The sequence below is a fragment of the Coenobita brevimanus genome, chromosome 61 (genome assembly GCF_032717465.1).
Source record: "Coenobita brevimanus isolate Jiangsu-jjx chromosome 61, ASM3271746v2, whole genome shotgun sequence".
NCBI classification, from domain to species: Eukaryota; Metazoa; Arthropoda; class Malacostraca; order Decapoda; family Coenobitidae; genus Coenobita; species Coenobita brevimanus.
In genome coordinates, this window is record NC_137014.1 from 1,797,007 (window position 1) to 1,822,829 (window position 25,823).

At 39.7% G+C, this 25,823-nt stretch overlaps 1 protein-coding gene across 8 annotated transcripts in view; it reads right to left on the reverse strand.

Annotated features, from left to right (window-relative positions):
- Window positions 1-419: 419 nt before the first annotated feature.
- Window positions 420-25,823, reverse strand: part of beta-Spec (spectrin beta chain) — a 185,982-nt gene continuing 160,578 nt past the window's right edge. For 3 of the 8 annotated variants that reach the window (XM_080275471.1, XM_080275470.1, XM_080275468.1), the window contains 4 exons: window positions 23,056-23,208; window positions 18,578-18,671; window positions 18,173-18,352; window positions 10,064-13,014 (listed from right to left, as the gene is read on the reverse strand). In XM_080275471.1, coding sequence (XP_080131597.1) covers window positions 12,822-13,014; window positions 18,173-18,352; window positions 18,578-18,671; window positions 23,056-23,208 — 620 coding nt within the window. In that variant the 3' untranslated portion in view covers window positions 10,064-12,821. Of the gene's footprint in view, window positions 1,741-10,063; window positions 13,015-18,172; window positions 18,353-18,577; window positions 18,672-23,055; window positions 23,209-25,823 lie in introns of those variants that run through there. The other 5 variants (XM_080275473.1, XM_080275472.1, XM_080275469.1 and 2 more) reach the window with 3 other exon arrangements.

Consider the following 25,823-nt stretch of genomic DNA (forward strand, 5'->3'; position numbering starts at 1 on the left):
CCATTTTTCATTGATTTTTTCACTTTCTTAAGAATGTATCTGGCTACTCATCACTAATGCCTGCTCTGATAAAAGATGCAGGCTGTTCACTTGCAATAACCATTTATATTCTCTAAATGTCTGTCAGAATATTTTGACTTTCCTTTTTCTCTAAAAATATTTGCCATCATCTGTAAAAATAAGCTGTAACCCTTTCATTTTTACTTTTTTTTTTCTATACCCATTTGTGTATTTGTCATTGGAGATAGTTTTTCAAGCTGACAGGGTTAAATATACCTTTACTCAACCCCTCCACTACGAGAATTGAGCATCATTGTTGGACAAAATTATCTGGGAGTGGTTTGATTAAAGTCAAAAATACATCACTAGACTGAAAAGGTTAAACACAGCCAATGGGACTCACAAATACACCACAGAAGGATTTTTTGGATTATTTTATTCCTGGTAAAATACACATGACTACATGACTTTCTGGCTAGATACTGTATTTAGAAAAAGTAAAAATTGTACTAGTTACGTAAATACAAAGCCAGCAGAGTGCAGAGAAAATATAAACGTACAGTACACATAACTATATTCAAGGTGTGATATGTTCTCCTTAATATAAACTTTCATGTTCATTAGATAATGTCTTTATGTTGGACTCTAGAATTTACATCTCATTCACTCGGCATGATTATATATGTCCTGTACATTACATTACATTGAAGTATCTTGCTGTAAATTACAAATACAGTATATATTAGTGTACTTTACATATTTCCAGACATGAGTGACATTTACAGTATGTTGCATGTATATACATGACATTTCATTCATATTCAGAATGTAACGTTGTACTATATATTTCAGTCATGATACTATGTTTGCATTATGATTATTGGTATTTGTCGTGTTCCTTCAGCCAGTTTCATCCCGCCCCTTCTTGGATGTTAGTGTGATGTTGTGACCGAGTCCAGAAGATGCTGTATAGTTTTCTGCCATTGGGAATGATGATTCAGGAATGGATGACATCTGCACTGTAGAGCAGGTCAGTCTCAAACCATATATAATTAATCCCTATAGCTTGATGAGAACTTTCATCTTATAAACCCACTCGGCCCCTTTACCCTGTCATGACTAAAAGGGCTATGTGTTTTTCTTCAGCACAGAGGATGCCCTATAGAATTCAAAACAATCACCATTAACCCCACAAAGTGAATTCATTAGTAGAGTGACTTTTTATTGTTCCTGCTTTCATAAAATGCTTACTGATCAGACCATATATTTTACCAAGTCACAGAGTCTCCCTACCATCTCTTCCTTACCAGTTTATTTCCTTAATATATCACCTATTTCATGCGTTATCGATCCAAGCAATGTCAGTATAAAAAATTATATAAGTTACAAGGACATACAAGACAGTATTTAGTTGTAATATGCAAAATAAACCACCTAACATGTTACAAAGCTTTCTAAACCACCTGCTTGTCAGTTTTATTTCTTCATCTGCCACATTAATATTTTCTTTTATGTTACTTGTGCAGTCTATGTTGATACATAAAATGTAAATTACTAATAATGAATATAGTTGGCTGTAGTATGCAAAATAAATGTAGGAAAAGATGCTAGAATCCCAGCCGCTGTGATGAGAAAATAGTCTGTCTTGTGGTGAAGGAGTGGAGTCGTGATCCAGATGTCCATGTAACTCCACCCTCCACCAGCCACTGCCGCCAGGTGCTGGGGATACCATACCCCTCACTAAGGAAGAGAGAGGGAGAGAAAGAAAATCATGTAGGCTGTTTTCTGCAAAGATTGGTGAGCAATACATGAAAATTGCAGTTCATATGTTTAGCTACCTATCTATCTATCTATAGCTAGACACTATACTCTCAGATGAGTTGGCTATGAACAGTTTTTTTAGTGCGAGGAAGAAGGTCCAAAGGCTAGAAGCCTGCAAGATTGTTCCCTCCAAGAAAATATTAATACAAGATGACAGAGAGCAAAATTCCTGATTGCCCTATCTTCTGCCATTAGGTGGCCTTCTTTCCATCCCACACCACTGTCATTAATATGCCCATCCACTCTGTCCTTCCACCTCATTTTCAGTCTGCCTTTCCCATGATGTCACCCATATACATAGTTAATTTTTCAGTCTCCGTTCATTTCATATGTCCAGACTATCTCGGGATAGTATTGCACTCCTGATACTTTCCTGCATGTCCATATCAGCACCTCAATGCTCCCAACCCTCTTCATTTACTTGTCTGTTTCCCCATGGAACTCCATACATCCTGACTCCTTGCAGATAACTCATTTTCACTCGGCCAACAGTACAGGTAGTTTCCACACACTGTCCTTTCTCACTAGGGACACTTATTATTCACTGCCTTACTTTATTTCTTTTATACTACCACCAATATATACAGGGTATGTTGAACAGCCACAGAGACATGACACATCCTTGTTTCAGTCCAATATTCTGTCATATCCTTTCTTCAGATCCATGAAGATACCTTACAACTTCTTTTCTTTCTCTCAGTGTCTAATGAGTTCTACATCACAGAGAAAAGATCTGGTTAACACACCCCACCCCTTGTGCAAGGGAGCTGTTATCCCTGATGTCCAACCCTGTGGTGCTCTACCATTTTCCCAGGCATTTCTGTTCATTTTTCAGATCCATTCAGTCACAGTATCTTTCCCCTATACAGTATACACATATTGCAGCACAGTCCATTAATCCTGGTGTTTTCCCAGTGTTGATTTTCTTTAATACCTCTCACATCCCTGGCATCTGGTCCCTTCCTTCCTTATTGCCTCTCACTCCCAGTCATTCCCCTTCTGTCTATAGTAGCAATTTTTATTCATTACATTCAACAGTTCATTACAACAGTAGCTGCCAGCCAGTCCCATAGAACCCCCCTCTGAGGTGTATTATTCCAAACAGGTTACCACAGTCCAGTATGTTAAGGGTAGATGACCTTCTCAAAGGCATTACTTGATTGCAAAAGCTTTGGTAATGTACAGGCTGTTCAGTACGGGTGAAAACTAAATTCATTCTAATTCAGTACCATACATTAGGTATACACAGACTGTATACAGTACTGTAGTATTCATGTTTCAAAAATGCAAGTCAGTAGACATACTGTCCCAGTGATGTACATGAAGTGCATCTTGAAAACTAGGAAGCATTCAGAGTGCATACCCCCACCAGTGTCAAATGTGGATGCACCCCAAAATTTAATTACAGTAAAACCTCGATATAACGGACTTCAACAGACTGGAATTTGCTTTTATCGGAATTGAGGAGCTACCAGACTAAATTCTTCTATGTCGGAACAAGTCCGATAAAGCCAGGAGCATTTCGGACTGCCTGACCACTTCAGCTATGTTCACTGGAATAAGGTAAATAAAAGACCTGTTTATCAGTGTACAGTACAGTATTATTATATATCTATCTATCTATTGCCAGACGCCTCAATCCCGTTTGGGGTGGCCACAAACAAAACGCCTCCACGTCGCCCTGTCCCCCGCCATTTCACTGCCCTGCTCCCAACTCACACCCCCCTCTCTCATATACCTCTCCACCCCATCCCTCCATCTCATCCTCAGCCTCCCCCTCCCTCTTCCCCCCTCCACCTCACTCACATACACACTCTTCGTCAGTCTTTCACCCTCCATCCTCTCCACATGGCCAAACCACCTCAGTGTGTTCCTCATAACTCTTCCTATCACATCCATATATACCATTTGATTAATGTAGTGAATGTATAATACAGTACTGTACTGCAGTGGCAGTGAAAACTGTTTAAAAACCTTTGGTGTAGTCTGGATTAATGTTTGATATATCGGAAAAACTCCGAGTTAGTAGGGAGAAGTCTGGATGTCACTTTTATCGAATTTTTTTTTTTTTTTTTTTTTCCAGAATGGCTTGGGTCCCAATTAGTCTGTTATAGTGAGGTTTTACTGTTTTTCTTTCTTGGCCCATCCTTCCACAAAATTTTGTTGAAATTCATTGAGATCTTATATTGTGCGGGATACATAGGATCCGGATCTGGCCCAAAATTTAATCAGTTCTCTCTTTCTTGGCCCAGGGCCCACCCTTCCACAAATTTTCATTGAAATTCATTGAGAACTTTTGGAGATATCATGTGGACAAACAAACAACCAGACAAACAGGTGAATACATAACCTCCTCCAGCTTCATTGACAGAGGTAATAAAATAAATAATATATTGTACTGTAATAATAATAATGATGTGGTAATGGTTGTTGTGAGATGAAACCTGAATTTTGAAGGCTTGATTGATATGTAAACAATTGTGAGACCTGTTTCAGCGGCCATGTTGTTTGACAGTTCTGTTTTCATGTTCTCTCTTTTGGATTCTACTGTACCTCACTCCATCACATATGAATGATACTGAGGCTGAGATAATGACAGTGAGGATGAAGTACCCAAGGTTTGACTATTTTTGAGTATGAATACAAATTATACAGTAAACAAAAGAAATATGGTGAGTGGACAAAGCTGCTTATGGATGGAAGGAGGAGAAATATGTGGCTGGAAGGAAACTACCTAAAAACTAAACAGAAATAATAGCATTATTGTTTAGTATAAAAGCCATACATGCATTCCTTTATGAAGACATATCAGTGTCACATACATTCACTGTTTATGTTGAAAGAGCATATCCAAGATGAAAGGTAAATATTTTTCATTCATTCATTGCCAGACGCCATGTATCCCAAATGGGGTGGCCAAGGGCTTAGAGTTAATTGTATTACAGGGAGGGGCACTAATCCTCCACCAACCCCACTTGACACGTAGGGATGCCAACAGCATCTGGTGTTCACAGGCGGTCACCCATCCAAGTACTAACCAGACCCAATGTTGCTTAATATAAATTATGTATAGAATTAGCTTCTTCAGAGTATGTCATTTTTATGTATTCTTGCCACTACTAGACTGTATCAGCTTAGGAGAGACTTTGCAAATTGGAAGGGTTTGATATAACTTTCATTGACCTTTTCACTACCAGAAATCCTTCTTAGGTTAAATATTCTGCTGGTGAAGTGATTAAAGTGAAAATGCATCACAGGGTTGAAGGAGTTAATGTGCAGGGATTAGTAATGTTTTGATAGGGGAAATTATTACAGTATGAAAAAAGCATGAAAGGTGTTTCCTGTATTATTATGCTCTGCTTTTCTTAGTTCTAGATCCAAGCCACCATTTTTTGGTGAGAAAGCAGTCAAAGTGCTGATGGAATTAACCAAACACAGATTCACAAGTGTAAACTTGTCACATAATATACTGCAACGACACTCCTTTTTAATGTCATATGAGTGGAATAAATCATAGCAGGATTCTCTTTCTTGGAAATCCTTCCAGCTCTTGAAAAATTTCAGAGTGCAGTAATTGTACTTCAGCGCCTTCGTTGGTTATTGAAGGAGGAGTGAACAGTACAAGCCTTCATGCACACACCTAGCAGAGGTGGGCAGCTTAACCCTTAGGCTGCAGCATGCCTTGCAGATGGCATATCCAGTAGTCTGTAGCATGCATTCTAGACTGTAAAGGCTTTATTTGGCAGATTTTCCATACTTTCAAATGGCACGAAATTTGTGTGTTTCTTGCCATACATGAATTGATACAGCATTTCCATTCTACAACTACTCTCAGTGGAGTTTTGGAAGTTAGGGAGATTGCTCCTTATGGCCTGCCCCATCTACCATCCACTCTTGTAGCATGCATGGGGCCAGAATAGCTCAGTGGTAGCGCTCGTGTTTCACAGCCACAGGACTGGTGGTTCGAGCCTGCACTAGGGTAAGAGATGTAGCGGTCTCTCCAAGGATCTCTCCTTGGCATTTAGAGCTATATGATCCAGTGGTCTTAGCTCGGGGGATTCATCCTCTTGTAGCACCCATGAGGGCAAGGTATTCCCAGAAAGGGGTAATTACCAGGAGACAGTAATGTTGCATTATAGTAACTGTAGTGACAGTGACATGGAGTGAGTGATAATGCCTCAAGAAAGACTGTATCCATGTCCATGACAGCATGAGTGAGCACAGACAAAAGCCTGTCTCACCCTAACCACCTATGCTCTCACCATTCACTGACCATCAAAATAAGCCAGAATATTGTTGTCCACTAGATCTGAGGATGATGTGGATGATCCCAGCATGCTGTATGAAAAAAAAAAGTGATGATGATACCACTGGCAGTGAGGGAGATATTGTGGATGGTCTACCATGAGCAGGGAGGATAACATTGCAGTATCTGCATGTCCTCCATCCCTAATACCCCTCCCAGCTCTGCATACCATCCTCCACCTTCCCCACAGATATCAGCATCACAAGCAGCTTCACCACCACCTGGTCTTATTGCTCAGTCAAACAGAGGACAGAAACTGTAGATGTGGCCAACAGGTGCAATGGCTGGGACTTTCTTACATGTCACTGCCTAACCAGGACGCTTATCTTGCTTGGTAAATCCTCTGTCGGGTGTGCCATCATACTACTAATGTGACTGTCGACAAAACAGTGGTGTGTCAAGTCAGGTTGGGTTGAGCATTGGTAAAAGTGCAGTGACCACCACCAGCATCTCAAACATTGACCTACAAGTGAATACTGTAGAAATGTAAATACATACTGGTATGTATAAATATGTATATATTAGTAATAATCAGTGACAAGTGCTAAAAAGTGAAAATGCACATACAAAAAGTGCATATAATAAGTGCAGTACAGTATGTACATTCAGTAGTGATTGGAACAGTAAGCAAGTAAATATGAAGTGAAGTGAACAAAAATGCACTGATATATAGTGCTAACAATTAATTTGAAATTGCACCATGTAAATACATCAGTCATACAATACTGTAAAGTACTAGTGTAACTGCATAAAATGTATGGAAATTGAATCTTAAGATAGTGAAAATGAAACAAGTCTAAGACACAGGCTGTGGCAGCTAAAAACAAAGCAACTTCAGCTCATTGCTACACATGAATGGGGACACCTAGCCTTCCAGTTTGTTTCATTTATGAGTAGAAAGAGTGATTTACATGTATGCTGATTTTTACCAATGTATATTCAGTACTTCTGTGAAAAATATTTTCTATGTCCAATCACTTCTCCCTAAAACACACACCACACCTACAATATACTCTCTGGCAGGCATGTGACAGCACAAGAGTTAACAGTAGTCAGGTCATGTTTATATGGCATTATGTTACCAGTTAGCAGATAATACAGAGTCACCAGAATACAATACAGCAGTGGACTTTCTGACCACTACTTGGTGGTGGCCAGAATTAGAATTCAAGTAAGATGGAGGAATAGAAGAAGGGAAAGACGAGAGGAAGGAGTAGTTGCAAGGAGAGTGGAAAGATTACAAGAGGATGAGAAAAAGGCAGAGTATAAGAGAGAAGTGGAGGAACGATTGGGCAAATATGAATTGGAGCAGATGGGAGACGTGGAAGGTGTGTGTAGGATATTTACAGAAGAAATATGTGCAGCATGTGATGTGGTGTGTGAAAGGAAGAGAAGACGGAGGGGGGTGCAAGGAACAGCGTGGTAGACTGAAGAGGTGAGACAGGCTGTGGCACAAAAGAAGAAAGCATACAATGAATGGATGAGAAATAGGGGCGTGGAAGAAGTTGAGAGGCGGAAGAGAGAGTTATATGTAGAAAGAAAGAGAGAAGTGAAAAGATTAGTAAGAGAGAGTAAGAAGAGAGTGGATGAGGAATTTGAAAGGAATTTGAGTGTAAAGTGGAGGGACTGTAAGAAAATGTTCTGGAAAGAGGTGAAAAGAGTAAGACAGGGTGGAAGTGAAGTTAGCAGGGGAATGAAAGATAAAAATGGTAGATTACTAGTGGAGAAGGGAGAAAAAGTGAGCAGATGGAGAGAACACTTTAAGGAATTGTTGAACATAGAGGATGGAAGAAATGCGAGTATAAGTGGCTGGGAGAAGGAGGGAGGTGAGAAGACAGGAAGAAATCAGTAGGATAGAAGTTGTGGAAGCAATGAAGAAAGAAATCGGGGAAAGCCCCAGGAATTTATGGAGTGTGTGGTGAAATGCTGAAGCATGGGGGAGAGATAGTAGTAGAATGGATGTGGAAGATGTGCAAATTGGCCTGGGAGGAAGGTAGAGTCCCAGAGGATTGGAAGTCAGGTATAATTATTCTCTTGTATAAAGGAAAAGGGGAAAAAGAAGTGTGTGGTAATCATAGGGGCATTTGTCTTCTTAGTATATATAATAGGAAAAGTGTATGGTAGGATACTTATTGACAGAGTTAGAGAAAGAACAGAGAAATTGGTTGGAGAAGAACAGGGAGGCTTTAGGAAGGGAAGAGGTTGTGTAGATCAGATATTCATTCTTAGATCTTTAGTGGAAAAGTTTCTAGAGAAGGGAAAAAAGTTGTATGCAGCTTTCATGGATTTGGAGAAAGCATATGACAGGGTGGATAGACAAGGATTGTGGAAAGTGTTAAGAATATATGAAGTAGATGGGAAGTTGTTGAATGCTGTGAAGAGTATGTACGATGGTGCGAAGGCTGCAGTGTGTGTGGATGGTGAACTAAGTGAATTTTTCTCTTTGAAAGCTGGGTTGAAACAGGGATGTGTCATGTCTCCATGGTTGTTCAATCTGTACATGGATGGGGTAATAAAAGAGGTACAAGGTAGGGTAGTGGATGTTGGAGTGGCCCTGGTGAGAGAGGATAGTGTTTGGAAACTCCCTGTACTGTTGTTTGCAGATGATACTGTGTTGTTGAGTGAAGACGAAGGGGAGCTGCAAGGCTTGGTGGATGAGTTTGAGAGAGTGTGTAAGAAACACAATCTAAAGGTGAATGTAGGGAAGAGTAAAGTGATGGTCTTTGAGAGAGGTGAAGTCAGTGAATGTACAGCAAGGTTGGATGGTGAGGAATTGGAAAATGTGAGTACTTTTAAGTACATGGGTAGTGTGATGAGTAAGGATGGAGGTTTGGAGGGTGAAGTGCTTGAAAGGGTACAGCAGGGAAGAAAGGTTGCTGGTTCTTTGAAAGCAGTGATAAGAAACAGGGAAGTGAGCATGGAAGTGAAAAAGTTACTACATGACAGTATTGTGATACCAACTCTAACGTATGGAAGTGAAGCTTGGACGTTGTTGGAAGGACACAAGTCAAGACTGAGAGCAGTGGAAATGAGTTATTTAAGAGGAGCCTGTGGAGTCACATGGAGAGACAGGCTGACGAATGAGGATATAAGGGAGCGTTGTGGTGTGGGTGTGGATGTGATAGGAAGTTTTATGAGGAACACACTGAGGTGGTTTGGCCATGTGGAGAGGATGGAGGGTGAAAGACTGACGAAGAGAGTGTATGTGAGTGAGGTGGAGGGGGGAAGAGGGAGGGGGAGGCCGAGAATGAGATGGAGGGATGGGGTGGAGAGGTATATGAGAGAGGGGGGTGTGAGTTGGGAGCAGGGCAGTGAAATGGCGGGGGACAGGGCGACTTGGAGGCGATTTGTATTTGGCCACCTCAAACGGGATTGAGGCGTCTGGCAATAGATAGATAGATAGATAGATAAAAAATAAAATTTAAAAAACTACAGAGATGTGAGGACAAAGTGGATAGCTACAGTATACTAACCCCTCAAGTCTGATTTTCTTCCCCCAGATGATTACAATGTATTTCATCTTAGGGAAGGCCTCTCATGTTGAAGGGGTTAGGAAAGTTTCCTCTAACTCCCCTTTAGTTTGAATAGTCTCTCATAAGCTGAACAGAAGCCTCCGGAGGTAGCAAGACTAAAATAAGAAATAAAAATTAAGTAGTTAACTATCAAGGGAAAGCAGTTATGTTCAGTGGTTCAGTCAAGTAAAAGCTGGACGCATCATATATTATGCAGATGGTTATCAGTCATATCCCGGTATAAGGCATCATGCACATAAAATAAGTGTTAAATAAGGTGTTAAAACGGTAGGTACTAACTAGAGAACCTGACTTACCTTAATTAGGCCAGTCACATGCAGGTGATGATTTGCTCATCATAAAAAGACTGTGGTGATTTAGTCAAGCAAAACTTTTACTAAATGTTAGTTGAATAAAATTACACTTAGTCACTTAAACAATTTTATTTAAGTGTCACAATATATGATATACAGTGGTCACTTTTTATCTGTAACAATTAAGATTACCTCTTGTCAGATAATTTAGCCAGAAGACTTAAACCTACAGCTATGAAGCTAGTAAGCATTTATCTAACATCCCTCCATTAGAAAGTTAGTGACAGACGACCAGTTCACGTCCAGAGCGACAGCACGAGTTAGTCACGGCAGGGCTGCTGAAAGGCCGCTGCTGGGCACCGAGAAATTACTCTGATATAATTTTTTATAAATAAATGCTTCTGTACAGGGTAAAAGACAATCCAAATAAACATTTTTCATAAAATAAATCATAGCGGGCTAAAAAGAGTCCTGACTGAACCAGTTAATGTGACAGCACATCCAAAGGCCATTTATAAAATCAGTATTAAAATTGGAGAAAAATTATCAGTTTTGCTTTCTAGACCACCTCAGTGCACTTGGTAAACTGACACATTAACAGATAGCCACTTGGTAACTATGAAACTGTGGTCATTGCCTACTGTATAATATAAAATTATGAACATGCAGCATATTAAGACCTCTGGTTCTAAGAAACAACCTCACAAATTTCCTTAACATTGTCATAAATGGTGGTTGCATTAACTGACAGGGGGAGGGGGGTGGGGGGAGTGAGGAAAATTACTGGGCATCAGATGCCCTAGTAAAAAATTATTTGTGGCCAATGTTAATGGGTAACTCAAGTAAGTAAATAAGGCTACAGTAACAAAATCTGACGCTGTAAACAAGCAGAGAGGCTGACGTCGCAACTGGCACACGCCAGTTGCGGGTAGGATCCACTTCATGTTGACGTCTCGACCACACACACATATACACCAAGGTATATGACACTGAGACGGGTACTGTATATTATTCTACTTCCATCAACATCCTGACTAGAAGATATAAAAAGGATAGCTACTCAAATATCGCTTTAGAAAATATACTTTACTTACAGCTAAAGAATATACTCATAAATTTCTCTAAAAGTGCTCCAGCAGACAACTCGCCCAGCATATTATGTTAAAGCACAAATCCAAAGGAAATTAGAGGAGGAAGGAATGGGGGCAGAATCGATATTCACAGGAGAAAGTACAGGATGGGTAAGGAAACAAGAAAAGACAAAGACGGAGATCAAGTCAACAAGACGGAAAGTATGGAAGGCAGAGAAAGGATGATGGGAAATGAGATCATACAAAATGGTTGGGGTAAAGGGAACACTAATGGACATGTGGAAGGCAGGGAATGATGGTGTGAGGTGATAGAGGAAAGGGTATGACTGGACAAGGTAACGGGAGTAGAAGGGTAGTGATGGGTATGGGTAAGGGGAAGATGAGGGGTGTCAAGTATATCAGCAGAGGCATAAATGGCAAAAGTAAGTTACAGTGAGTGAAGCAAGAGAGGTAGGGCATGAAAGGTAGGGGGGGTTACGGGAGTGGAGGGAATGAAAAAGCACAAGGTTAGGTCGTACCGTGTTCATCTTGACCACAAGGGCAGCTGGCGGCGGGTGGCTGGTCCAGAAATAGAGGAGGGGGGGGGATGAAACCTGGCTCTTCTGTTTGGTTGAGTCGAGGATTCGGTCAGGTTTGATTTCATGTGACGAGAAATATATGTAATAAAAGATGGGAAGTCTTTAAAAAAATCTGCAAAGGCTTTTTTTTCTGTCTCACACCTACACTTTCAGAGTACACTTGCCCATTCACTAGATTACAATGGTGGCTGGTCTTCCATACTCTGGCAATGATTTAAACAACTATATGAAGTGGTACATGAAATGGTTCAAATGTAAGCATAAAGCAGCACAATAGGTATAGTTCTATCATTTCTGTACAATACAATTAGGTGCTATCTAGTCAAAACTCTGGTACTACAGCTAAAATGACAAATTAAACAAATCATTTTCATAACATAAATGACAATTTAAAATAATTCACTAAATATACATTTCCTCACAATCCCCTTCAAAGGAACAATCATGGGAAAACGCAGCCATGGCAGTGCTAGGCAGACATTTGGGGAACTGCACAGACTCACATATCTTCCACCTCAACTAGTACACAACACGATCAACATTTCATATTCCAAAGAAAAAATATTACCCAGTAAGCTTTGCATTAGCAATGGTTTGATGACGGCTTTTTGATAATGGTCTTTCATTACCCTAGCTCCACCATGCATCATAACATAGCAGAACCTGACCCTAATTTTCCCAACACAGCTATACAGTAGATTATATAGCCTGGGCTTTTGAAGGGATTTGACCCCCATGCTAATGCAGGGCTCACTGGTGGCCAGGGAGGCCATCAACACTACAAACTAAGCCATAACATTGTCACTGTAGAAAGAGGTGCAATTTTACTTTTCAGACCCAGCCTGGAAGACACTGCATGAGGTGAAGCTGATGTCAAAGCAAAAAAGTATTATTTCTGTTCCAATCCCAGCAGCAAAAAATATAATAAAAGTAGCCAACAACCAAGAACCGACACCAGCAATAGCATTTCAAGGCCCATGTATATTTTCCATGCTAGGTCTGAAGCCTAGCTTGTCGAGGATGAAAGAATGGCGGAGAGCGAGATGATAGAAAAGAAAAGCACAAATAATTGATGCTTGGGATAATGCTTTAAAAAAAATAACTCGGGGGGCGAAAAATGGTGGAATTGTCAATATAAAAAAACACGTGGTAGAACCGGAGGGAAAGTGGACAGACGTGTACCCATCGCCTGTTTTCCTCTATTTCTTCTTAAGCGTGAAGAAGCTGCGTCGCTTGGGTTCATCCTTCTTCTCTGAGCCAGCAGGGAGCGTCTGGGAGCGGGACGGGCCGGCAGCACCATCGGAAGCTGTGGCTATTTGAAGCATTCCTACCCACTGTCCCAGCTCATCCTCGTCCTTTGCTTGGAACAAGAACTCAGCACCACCAACCAATCTGGAGGTCAAGGAAATATTAGACCCAAGGCTAGACTGAAGTTATGATTGCTTTGTTTTCACCAGCTGGAAATGAGCTGCTTCCACAACATTAATAACTACTAAGTCATGGTTGCATGAAATTTGAGAAGCTTTATTTATGAGTAGGAATGAGTCTCCTTGGTTACTATTACTATTCGGTCAATCTATTTTCACATGACAGAACTGAATGATTACCCCGTGAATGCATAAAATCTGAGGCAAGAATAAATCTCCACGGCTACTAGTCCAATCAGCCCTCATGTCTTACAGTACTTGGTCTTCAGCAAACAGCATGCTGCTAACTGCCATATGACATCTGCCTCCACCCTTACCTTTACCTTCTTCACTTAACATATGAATGACTAATAAACAAAGTACAGTGAGTCTTCGATATAAGAAAGGGATAGGGACAAAAAAAAAAAAAAAAAAAAAAAAAAAAAAAAAATTGAAATATCGTATATCGGAATGATTTTCCCCACTGAAATATACATATAAATGGGGGAATGCGTCCCAGGACCCCCTTGGACCCCCCACCTATACTTTACCCCCCTCCCCATTTTGAAGTAAGCAATACCTATGTACAATTGTTGAGAAGGAGGTGTCCATATTCTTGTACATCTCCTTTTTCTTTGTCACAGTCCCATCGGTGGAAGCTGCAAGACCTAAAGTACGCCCAATCTCCGAGACTCCTTGCCCCTCCTCATGGGGTCTTATAACTTCCAATTTCTTTTCCAGAGTTAGAGTACGGTGCTGCTGCTTCTTTGCAGCAGCTCCCCTGATGCTGGAGATGATGCAGGGCGCTTGGAAGGCATGGTGAAACAATACGAAAAGGTGAAGAGATGCGAAAATATCCTCACGTACCAGTGAAGCCGCGAGGAGAGGAGGGACGTGGACTCAACTCAGAAGCGCACAAAAATTTGTTTACCAGAGAGGGGTTAGTTTGTTTTCTCTCGGTAAGCGAGCGTGGTGCTGTGCACCACACCCATTTTGAATTTTTTGTATAGTATTCCATTAAACCCTTCATTGCTGCTGGCCTTGAACAACACTTTACCGTTTTTGGTGTCAGTGATGTTGAGTTAGGCGTCCTATAAAAAACTGCAAACAATTATGGGAAGGGAATGAAGGTCACTGGTACGTTTACCCCAAGCATTCAGGCGTTCTCTTCACTCCAGATCTATTCACAGATGTTTACATGCTTAGATTACATGCGCCCTAATTTTGAGTAAGTTTCTTTCAGCAAGAGAACATATTTTACCACCCTCAAAATAGTCAGAAAAATATAGAAGACAAACTAGAGGAATATGAACTGAATTGGTAAGGTCTTTAGGCTGTATGCTTACATGAAAGATTATGGGTTTTACAATTTTAAGAGATGATATGGAACAAAAATGTTTGATAATCAGAAAAAAAAATTAATCTTTCGTCTACATGTTCTCGTAGGTTAGAATTCAGTTCCACATTCTTCGTTCGGTATCACTTTTCCCAATATATTTCAGACCGACTGAGCACAGTTATTTCTGCTCCTTAAAGTTAGTGTACATTTACTGCTCATTCTTTTTGTTCATTCTTATGCGTATGGGTGAAAGAGAGAGGACCGATACAAACAATAATCTATTCCATTAACGCTTTCATAGCTGGTGGCCTTGAATGACGCCTTACTGTATCAGTGTCAGTGATGTTGAGTTAGGGTGAGCTATAAAAAACTGCGAGCAATTATTGGAAGGGAACGAAGGTCACCAGTGTGTTTACACAACCCTACTCCACCATCCCAAGCAGTCAGGGCGTTCACAGTTCACTTCATCCCAGATGTTTTTGCCGACGTTTCTGTGCTAATGTAACACACATCCTGATTTTATTAATTCGTTCACGAATCATAGAAAATCACAGGATGGGTTTAGGGGAAAAAAATAATAATAAAAAAAGCCAGGTGTGCCAGACGAGTCTTTTCACACATGTAAGAAAAAGAAACTGATTTTAGAACTTTGAAAAAAATGGTCCCAAGGCCGACCACGGAAGCACACAAATTTCTGAACCCACAGCCATTGAGGGGGCTAAACATACGCTTTACTTTTAAGCAGTAAAAGCACCTTACCAAATCAGTTCTTCCTGATAATCTGTTATATTTTTCAGATTATTTCTGGGTTGGTAAATACAGTAAATGTTTCTTGTTAAATCTGTTTCCCCATTGTTTTTAGCTGTTCTGGTGTGACAACTCTTGTTTATTTCATTAACATAATGGCGGAAAGGACTGTTTTCCGAAAGTGTTTGACTAAACCTGGCCTAACCGAGCTAATCTGTACCTAATAATATAACCTAACCTAACCTCCAGTTGGGATATTGGGAAATGATATCCACCTTTGAGCACAATGAGTTTCATTCACTGCACTGGAAACGATCGTAGGGGAAAGTGACAATAATAACGGGGAGGACATTTTGCAGCAAGAAAAAGTAATTTGCCAAACTGAAAGTTGTCAGAAAATTACAGAAACAAGCTGGAGGATTATGAATTGAATTGGAAAGGTCTTTCTGCTGCTTCAAGTGTAGAGTGAAAGACACAAGTATCTTCCCAAAGTCTGACGAATATAGGGTGGAAAATCGAACCATTTGAAACACACACTAGAAGAAACAGTATTCATTGTATTTCGCCTGGTGTAAATTTTCTTCAGATGGAACTGGGAAGATAGTTGTCTTTCACTGTACATTTACCGGTAAATAAATTAATCTAACAGTACTTGTGTTTTGTTTCCGCCGGATTAATTGTGATTTCAGACTATTCAGGCACATCTTCACACCATATAGTCTGGATAATAGGGCTTTCTCTGTATTTCCTTTCGTATCAATTTTCATATCGAGTCAGATATTTTCATATTGTGGATCTCTCCATATTCAGCGCTTTCATACCATCGAAAATTCATACTTCGGGTTTTCGTATTTCGAAGACTCACTGTACCGTATGAATGCGCTTGTGACCAAACACCTGCATGCATGCACAAAAGCAAACAAAACAAACACACACACACACACACTACTGAATTGCAATTGACAGGGAAAAAAAGCTGTGCACGCTGTAAAAAATATCATGTTGGTCTAGCTTGCCCCAGTGAGGTGTAAAGACACCAAGGCTAACCTGGACCAAAAATGACTGTGCACCATGACTCATGGTTGTTCTTCCCCCCAACCCCCCTACATAAAGTAAAGACACTGATAGGTATTCACACAATTTCAGTTACCAGTATTTAGTTCAGAGGAAGAAACTTTGTCAAAACTAGGTTTTCCAAAAACAAAGTTTGCCACCATGTTTACTTTTCCAGATTTTAACACTTTACTCAAAATTATCCCATCTTGTTAAAACTGACTGTACCAACTTCATACTTGCATAAGATATATGTAAGTTGTTGCTCTTCATGACAGAAACCCAGAATCCTCAAAAAAATAATTTACATAGGTGTTTTTTGTGATTAAAAAGACTGGTCTGGTCTGCCCTGGTGGTCTACGTGATTCAGATCGCCCTGGTTGCCCCTATACAAAGACTTGAAAGTAAGGACACCAGGTTTAAAAGCAACACTGAAGTTAAATGGAAATTAAGCCTTGTACCCTGCCTATAAGCTAACGATGATATCTGAATGACAAAAAATGAGTGCTCTGCAAAAACATAATAATTGAATTTTCATTGAGTTTGCAGGACAGTTTTATATGTCTGGGAGCTATACTGTGTAAATATGGCAAAATGAAGAGTGATGTTAGGGAGAGATCACTTCAAGGAAGAAAAATAACTGGTGAGCTTGGCTGTATTTACAGGCAGGAAGGGTAAGAGGGTCGGCATAGAGGTAAGACAGCACTTTCCCTCTCTCTCTTTCTTGTGTGCATGTGTGTGTGTGGTTCAATGCAGACATTTGTGTGGGCATGACAGTGATAGAGAATTGTCTAAGTTGTAAGGTGTAGAACTGGCCTTTCTCAGAACAGCTGCAGGCATGGGATGGATGGAGAGTGTAAGTAATAGTGAAGTTTATAGGTGTTAAGACTTGAGGATGAAAGCATTTAGTGAATATAAAGGAATACATTGAGATGAAATGGTCATACTGTATATAAAGAATGCAAATACACTGGATGCCAAAGAAAATTTGTGAAAGTTGAGGCTGACGATGTTGTACATACACAGGGTACTAAAGTGTTAGCGAAAGTGAGATCAAGAGTAGCATTATGCTGTACAATAGTGAAACTTGGGCAATAAAGGACGATGATATTTGCTGACTCAAACAGAGTGAAAATGATTAGATGGATGTGCAATGCAACCTTCAATGACAGGCCTGGGGGGGTCAGGATTGTGAATGAAGAGATGAAAGGAAGAATGGAACTTTCATGTACCCTGTATTAGTTTTGTGATGAGAAGGGGTAGACTGAGATGTTTTGGGCATGTGGAAAAACTGGAGGATGACAACTGGGTGCAGTGGGTGTGAGGTGTGAATGTTGAAGGTAAAACTGTGCGAGGCTGACCAAAAAAGACATGGGATGTGGTCCCAGAGTGTGATCTCAAGCATAAGGGACTGAAAAGAGAAGATGCTAGAGATTAAGCAGCTTGGAGAGATGCCATTAGGTAACCTTGTCGAAACATGCAGGCACACTGGAGCCTTTATAAGTGAAGCAAATGAAATTACGTGACAGCAGACCTTGCACAGTACAGAGGAAGAGAGTGGAACAGTGTCGTAGTGAGAGAGAAAGAAGAGGTAGAGCAGTGTTTTTGGGAGTGAGGTGTGTGATGATAGGGTAGCCTGAAGGAATTTCCATTGTGGCCATCCCCTGTTCAAGGTTCCTAAGAGAAAGCAAGGCATTGGAAATGATGATGATGATACAGTACCTGATAAATAATACCTGTCTGTTATCCAATCCAGTAACAGTAATATTTTAGCCAATTCCATATTAACACTCTGTGAAGTGTAGGGGCTTGATGCTAAGCTACTAACATCTAGTACATTCAAATCAGATGGCCAGTCTAATATTCCCCTTGGTGGCACTGCATGACCGAAAAGCCTCCAAAAACCTCCAGGAGGTCATACCTTTGGAAAGCCATCACCCTAACAGATCTGGTCTTACCACTAGACCACCAGGCACCTCCAATCTACGAAGGATGATAAACTTACTTGAGCCTGAGAACATGCTTCTTCTTGGTGTAGTCGTCCGCCACTGAAGCCTGGCCACCAGCAACATCGCAAGGAGCCTCGCCTCTGAAGAAGACCTCAGGAGCAGCCTGGTAACTCTTGCGGTCCTTGAAGAATGCCAGCATGTTCCCTCGCAGCACCACGTACACCTTGTCCCATGATCTGCCACAAAGAACACAAGTGGTTAATGATGTTGTCTGTTGTCATAAAGGATGAAAGTTCAATCCCATCTTATGGCACAAACTGTTTGGTGAGCTAATTTTATTACAAGTCCATTAATCTTACCACAAGACCCACAAGCACACCATAAAAAATCTTACGTGGAAATGGGGCTGGGATGACAATAATGCTTATGATGAGGATGGACTATGAAAATAAAGAACTCACCTGTTTGATGCCTTCTTGGTAGTGGACTCCCATTCATGTTTACGCACCAGCATACCCTGGCATTGGTCCTCATCCCCACTTGGGCTGGGCCGTTCTACAATATGAGGAGGGGAAGAGGGAAAGGAAGGCATGAGATTACAGCACCAAACTCCTAACCCCCTTCACTACCATCACATCTTGTTATGTTCATTCTTGCTACATCCAGCTAGTTTCATTTAGCTTGGGGAAAAAACTCTCATTTTGAAAGGGTTGTATCTATTTCCTCACATAGAAGGCTGTACCTAACCCCTCCAGTATGAAAAGTTTCTCAGATGCTCCATAAAACTGTCTCTGGAAGCAGCAAAAATAATGCAAGAATGTCATTGTAATGAAAAGGTTTGGCTCTTCAACCTAAAGATATCTCCAATATTCTTGTGACTTCCAAATGATTTCATTCAGCTTAGGAGAGATTTTTCATACTGGACAAATGAAACAGAGCCTTCAATAAAAGTCTCTCAATAGATGTCTCCCTAAACTGTATCATAATGGCCAGAATAAAATAAAGATATCCTAAGGCTGAAGGGATTACACACTGACTCACCTGAACTTAAATAATTTACCACAAGTTAATTATAAACTGTACTTTTCATAATTACCTGTACCTCAATACTGTATATGTGTTATTAACCCCTTCAATCCAGTGACATCTTTTGCAGTTTATTCTTGCTACTTAGACCATTTTACTAAGCTTAGGAAACACTTCTGGTGTTGGAGGGATTAGGAAGACTAAATTTAACCCTTCCAGTTCAAAATGTCCATTCCAAGCTAATGAAAATCGACTCAAGGCAGCATGAATAAAATATAAAATGTCACTGGAGTGGCCAGATTAACTCAGATTTCTGTGATGCACTCTTAACTGACTAAAACTGTCTAGAATCAGATACCGAAAAATGAGAAGGCCAATACTTCCATAATTAATTTTCTCATGAAAGGATCAACTCTCATTTCTCAATTACAGTTAATGCCAGACAATTTTATTTAGCCAAGATTTAATGCAACACTGCTTGTAAACACATTCATTTAATAACAACCACTTCACTACAACAATGTACTTTTTATTTTATTCTTGCTACCACTGAATGATTTTACTCAGCTTAAGCATGGCATCTCATACTGAAGGAGTTGATAAGGTTGTAGTAACTAACCCCTCCAGTTTGAAAATTCTCCCCCACACACTGAACTGAATCATCTGGAGGTAGCAAGAATTAAATAATGAATACCTCACTGGACTGAAGAGGTTATTGCTGAATAAACTAAACAAAAGATTAGACAATGATGCATATATAAGGAAACAGCATCACCTACTGTTAACTACTACAACTCACTCAGTGCTAAAATTTTAAAGTACTTTACAGTATCTTTTTAAATCAACTTCAAACAAGTAATACAGGCAGTCCTCATTACTAGTCAGGGAAGTTTTCCAAAATATCACAACTTTTTCCATACAGGTGGAAGTTACTTTGGGGAACTGGCAAACTTTTCAGGCAACTACAGAATGTAACTTAGGCCATTTTTCTCTACCATGATGTGGATTTCATAGTAAAAAATAAAAAATAATAATAGTACGATAATAATAATAATAATTAATAAATTTAAAAGTAGAGAGTGACTTATAAAGAGGATTTACTGTACAAATACCAGTACTTCTTAAATCACTTACAACACTAACCAACAAAAACAACCTCAGCACTGATCAAGTTATTAGAAACACAACCAAGCCAAACAAGGGTTACTACACATATAATGGTCATTCAACTTAATCAATAAATCAGCCAACTAACAATGCTAAATCAAATAAATCAAAGGAGACTCAACAATGACAAAGACCATGCTTTCGGCACCATGCATAAATTAAGTACATTCCTTAACACACATGACTGCATTCTAGAACATTTCAGGGGCAACTTTCTAAGGCAACTCAAAACTAGTTATAAAATCCCACAAAAATATGAAGCTGCATCACACAGTCGACCAATACTTTTGCAAGGCGCGCTGTACAGAGAAAACATGACCGCTCCACATTCAAGGTGGCTGAAATTTTCAAGATTTAACAACAGGGACTCAATACACATACTAGTAACACTGAAAACAATAATAGGTAATAATTCAATATCATCACTGCCATCCTGACCCCTTTTCCCATGCAAAGACGGGGTGAGGCAAGGGTAGGATAATGATGCTGAATAGACTTTTAAAATATTAATAAATAAAAAGAAAATGATTGGTTAGGGAAATGGTAAGGAGGTTAAAGAAAATAACTGTATAATTCAAAAGTCTAGAACAAACAATTTAATCTCTGCTCTACCATTAAAAGCTGACTATTCAAATGACACTTTAGGGAAGATGGACGGGACCAGCACCGTGCAGACACGAGAAATTAAACATACTGCAGCTTTAACCCTTCACTACCATAACATCTTATATTAGCTTATTCTTTCTACCTCCTTGTAATTTACCGGTAATTCAACTCTGGAAAGGCCTCTCGTCCTGGGGGTTAATATGGGCTATTTCGAACCCAGGTCAAAAACTCTCCTGAGCTAAATAAAATCATTAGGAGATGGAAAGAATAAAACTTAAAGCACATCATGGTAGTCATGTGGTTAAACAGCTATGAGACTGATGAACCAATTACACTTCAAATTAAAATAAATATGCTGCACCAAATTAATGAACACAATGTAAAGGCAAAAGTCAAGTATGGCAGACAATAATGGTGCTTCTAATGGGACTACCGGAAACTAATTTGAGCGAGGCAACACGAACATTGATTCAGACATGAACTGTGCAGCTGTTTGAAAACTACAGACCATTTCCAAAAACAACAGATATGCAAATGTGAAGTATTTCACATTTTAACCAATATTATTTGAGAGCACCGTACATGATCACTCATGAACAACAGATGATTTACATGAACTATATTTAAACATTTAAAGATGTTTACTGTATAAATGTTCCATGTGCTGCACACAACAGTAAATGGGACTGTCATTTAAAAATGCTGAAACAAGCCAATTTATGGTCCTTCAATATGCATGTTCTGTCCATTCATCTTAAGTGGTACAAGATGGACAAATAATCTTGCAACATCACCCATGTCCTTCACAATTATTATTTTTATGTAAAATGGGAAAGCTAAGGGCAAAAGTAAGTTCTACACTTAGCTCCATTCCCACTACCCGACAGGAAGAAGGGGATGTTATTCTCAAGATTCTGTAATTTGTCCGTTCCATCCTAGTCAGGGTTAATGCAGTGTCAATTCATATGTCGGTATAGCCAGCAGATACCTGACTACGGTACTTAAGTGGATCAACTTACATGGAACCAGACAGAGAGAATGAACTTTAACCCCATCACCCTGAGAGGACCTTTTTAGTTCATTCTTGTTATCTTCAGATCATTCAGTTCAGCTTAGGAAAGACCTTTCAAACTGGAGAAGTCAGACATTGCCTTACTTACCCCTTCACTACTACAGATCTTCCTAAGCTGAATATGACCCTGTAAATATGGTATGAATAAACTAAAAACATGCCACTGGACTGAAGGAAGAAATATGCCACTGGATTGAAGGGATTAAACTGGACCTTATTTACGTGAAAAACTGATGTTTTGGGAAATGGGTCTGAAACGAAGAGTTTAGTGTTGCGGCATGAGCTGGACGGCCAATCATACCTTCCTTGGTGGGGGCGGGGGCGGAGGGGGTGGCAGCAAACATGACAGACGTCGGGGCCACTGGGAGGGTGAATTTTGGGGAGTTTATGTTAGGGGAGGTGACCAATACTAATAATTTTTCCAGGTACTGTACTATTGGCAACTATTGTCCTGTCACCTTCACTCACTTTCCATGCAACTGAAAGATAAGTCTCATGGATCCAAAGCAAATGACGCTGATGACGGTTTACAGTCTAAACGTGTCATCAGTGACAGCTGCTGCAGAGTCAGAAGACTGATTATTAACATTCATGGGAAGCAAAGCAGGAGAGGAAACAGGAATTTAGTTGCTGACTGTACCTCTTTCGTCTTTATATTTGGTGAATCGCAATTTACCCATTAGGTAAAAAAAAAAAAAAAAAAAAAAAAAAAAAAAATTACTGTATGCTAGATATGCTTTGCCAGCCAGCAATGAAATGTGCTTTTTCTGCTTGTAGCCACCATCAAGCAAGGCTTTTTTTGGTGACCTTGTGCCATGTGTCAGGTGTGTCAAGCGTATTTACTGTACCTAATCTTGTCAAGATGTCTGTCACTCAGATCCTTCCTGAAGTTACACAGTACCGAGTCTTGCATCATCCTTTCTTACACAACGTTTCAGAAATTCAACAACCGAATCCTGTACGCACCCAAATCTCACTGCTGTCAGAAGGTTCCACTGAAGAAGAGAGGTCACTTAAGGAAAGAGATAAAATTTTTTGGAGTGACCCTCATCCAGATTGAAGCATTACCTGCAGCCCTCTCCAGATTTGACTCATCATCAGACGCACTACCCGGTGCCTCGGATGGAGATGCCTTGCTTTTCTTCCAGCGGAAAGAGCGGAATGGTGACTTCGATCGAGAGCGGACCCTCCGTCGCGACTCCTTACTAGCAGGAGTGGGGGCTGAGCAGACAGAACAGGAACAACACAAGGTTCAGAACACTGGATGAGGTGAGCCACAGTGGAGAACAGAACAGAGTAAATGAACCTTGTGAAGAGTAAGAGTTGCTACAGCAGGCAAAGAAACACATTCTGTGTATAGTGGGTCGAGGAAGTGCAGTACAGTACAGTATCTCTGGAACGTCCCAGTGCCAGGATAGTGTCAAGCAGTTCATAGAAAGTGAAATATATTCTCCACTGTGGCGCACTTACTTACAAAGCCATAGCAAGGACTGTGCCCTCTTACCAACAGGCAGCTTGTAACATCAGTGCATCATACAAGCTCTACAGTAATCATGCCAAGCTAAAGCATGCCACACGTCGTGCAAAAGCAGAAAAAACTTTTGGTTCTATAACATTACACCAGCAATGATATTCACTGTCTTCAACTGAAACTACTTAACAAATAAGTGGCGTATTAGTGAAAACAGTAGAGTATACAGAAATGTACCTAAGCACTCTGAGTATTTAAAATTAATGTAATCTTAAATGTTTTTACAATCATCTGGTCAGCATGAGTCAGTCCACTGAGCACTGAAATATATTTACCATAAACTTTAAAAATACTGAACTGTGTGTGTGTGTATATATTATATATATTGTGTGTATATATTATATATATATATATATATTCAGTAATATATTTATGCAACATAATAGGCTTTATTTAGATATACTTTCTTATCACTGAATGAAGCATCAAGATAGGCTTGAATTGTTAAAGATCTAAACTGCTTCAAAATAACAGGCTTGAATTATTAATGCTCTGAACTGCTTCAAAATAATAAGCACTAAATAAGCAATGTAACTGCAAAAATAAGTACATGAACCAACTGACAAAAATAATCAGTGACTAGGAAATATGACTGCGAAGTAAACACTGATATGGCAAGATAAGGAGACAGAGGTGACTGCCCTGTACTCCAGACTTGAGGAAATAATTAATTAGATTAGAGAGTAAGTACTGTGCATGATGAAAGCTTTACAGTCTTGACAAATTATCCACACTGCAACAACCATCTTGAGTAGGTTGCTGAAGTTTCATTGTAACTACTATACATTAGAAATCTTCATTATACAGTATAAAACACAAATGGCAGATATAAAATACACATTTTTATATACTGTAATCTTCCTCACAGTGAGTCAACATTTATAGCAATTCTGGTTGGTTATAACAGCTGATGCTGTAAGCCACTTTAGCTGGCAAATCTGAAATACATATTATATTAAAATGTCTGTCCTGAAAGTATGTTTGCTGATGTAAAGGAAGTACTGTACCTAAATATCCATAATTTAGCAAGTATCTACTTCACCAATGTTTTCAAAACAATTCCTTCATATGGAAGAATCTGGCAAATCCCTGCTGTAGCACAAAAAGTCACTATTTCATAAATCAGGGATTTGTTCAAAGCAATTTATCTCCTGGTTTGCTAAATCAAGGATATACTAAAGCATTGTTGGGCTCCAAAGTGCACAAAACATCTACAAACAAAACATAAAACTCCTTTTGCAGTGTAAATTCACCCTACAAAAAGAAGGGGAAAGAATTTTATATAAATTATCATTTTTACCCTTCATTCATCATCTCATAAAAAGTACCTTGTAACCACTACATTACATCTATCTGTGCAGCTGGAAGCCCAGATTCTGTGAACTGTACTAGAAGGAAAATAATGACCTGTAGCTTTACAAATGTCTTGTCACAACCCCAGTACTGGCTCATGTCTCTCCTCCTGGCAGGGTATATCTAAATGCCAGCTAGCCTAGGAAGTATGAGAGGACTATGGGATCAAGTTATACTGTGGTTCATATGCTGATGAACCCTGCTGCAGTACAATACTATCCTGATCAAACATTCGCTAATCTTTCCCTGCTAGCTGTAGTGATGGAAGGTTTCATGAAATATTTTTAGGTGCTAGCAATACGAAACCCATTGAAGAGAATAAAAAATGGATACTCTCATTTAGGTAGGGAATGAGAAATTTGGAAGGCAGGGCACAATGTTGGGAGGGGACTAGCAGGAAACTTTTGCCCACATTAGAACAGTAATCTGAGGTGATATGCAACATTTACACATTGGAAGTGGATTAGGTATCAGGTCCTTGGGTGACATGATAACTAATACTGTGAAAAAGACATCACAAGAGGCATGGGAAAATATGGAAGGCAAATGACTGTTGTATATAGTGAAGGAAAAGCAGATAAATTCATACCTGTGCTCAAAACTCTTAGTGAAAACAACTAATAAGACTTACAGCTCTAGGTGGTTCTCAGAGTGATCAAGGTAAAGGCAATTATTATGACAGCATGAAACCCAGACTATTAAGATCATCAAAACATTATGTAATATTCATTCATCGCCACCATCATCGAAACACTTCAATGATGCAGTTTATATGCCAAATGTTCACCTCTTGGCAAGAGTCAAAGGCTTTGTCCCTATTTCAAGGATTTTGCTGAAGTGAAACACTTATTCCTTCCTAAGTTAACCTGTAGTGTAGAGACTCTGAGCCAGGAGGAGTGTGAACCTAGAAGGGGGGGGAGACCATATCTTCACTACAGGCCCAATATTAAAC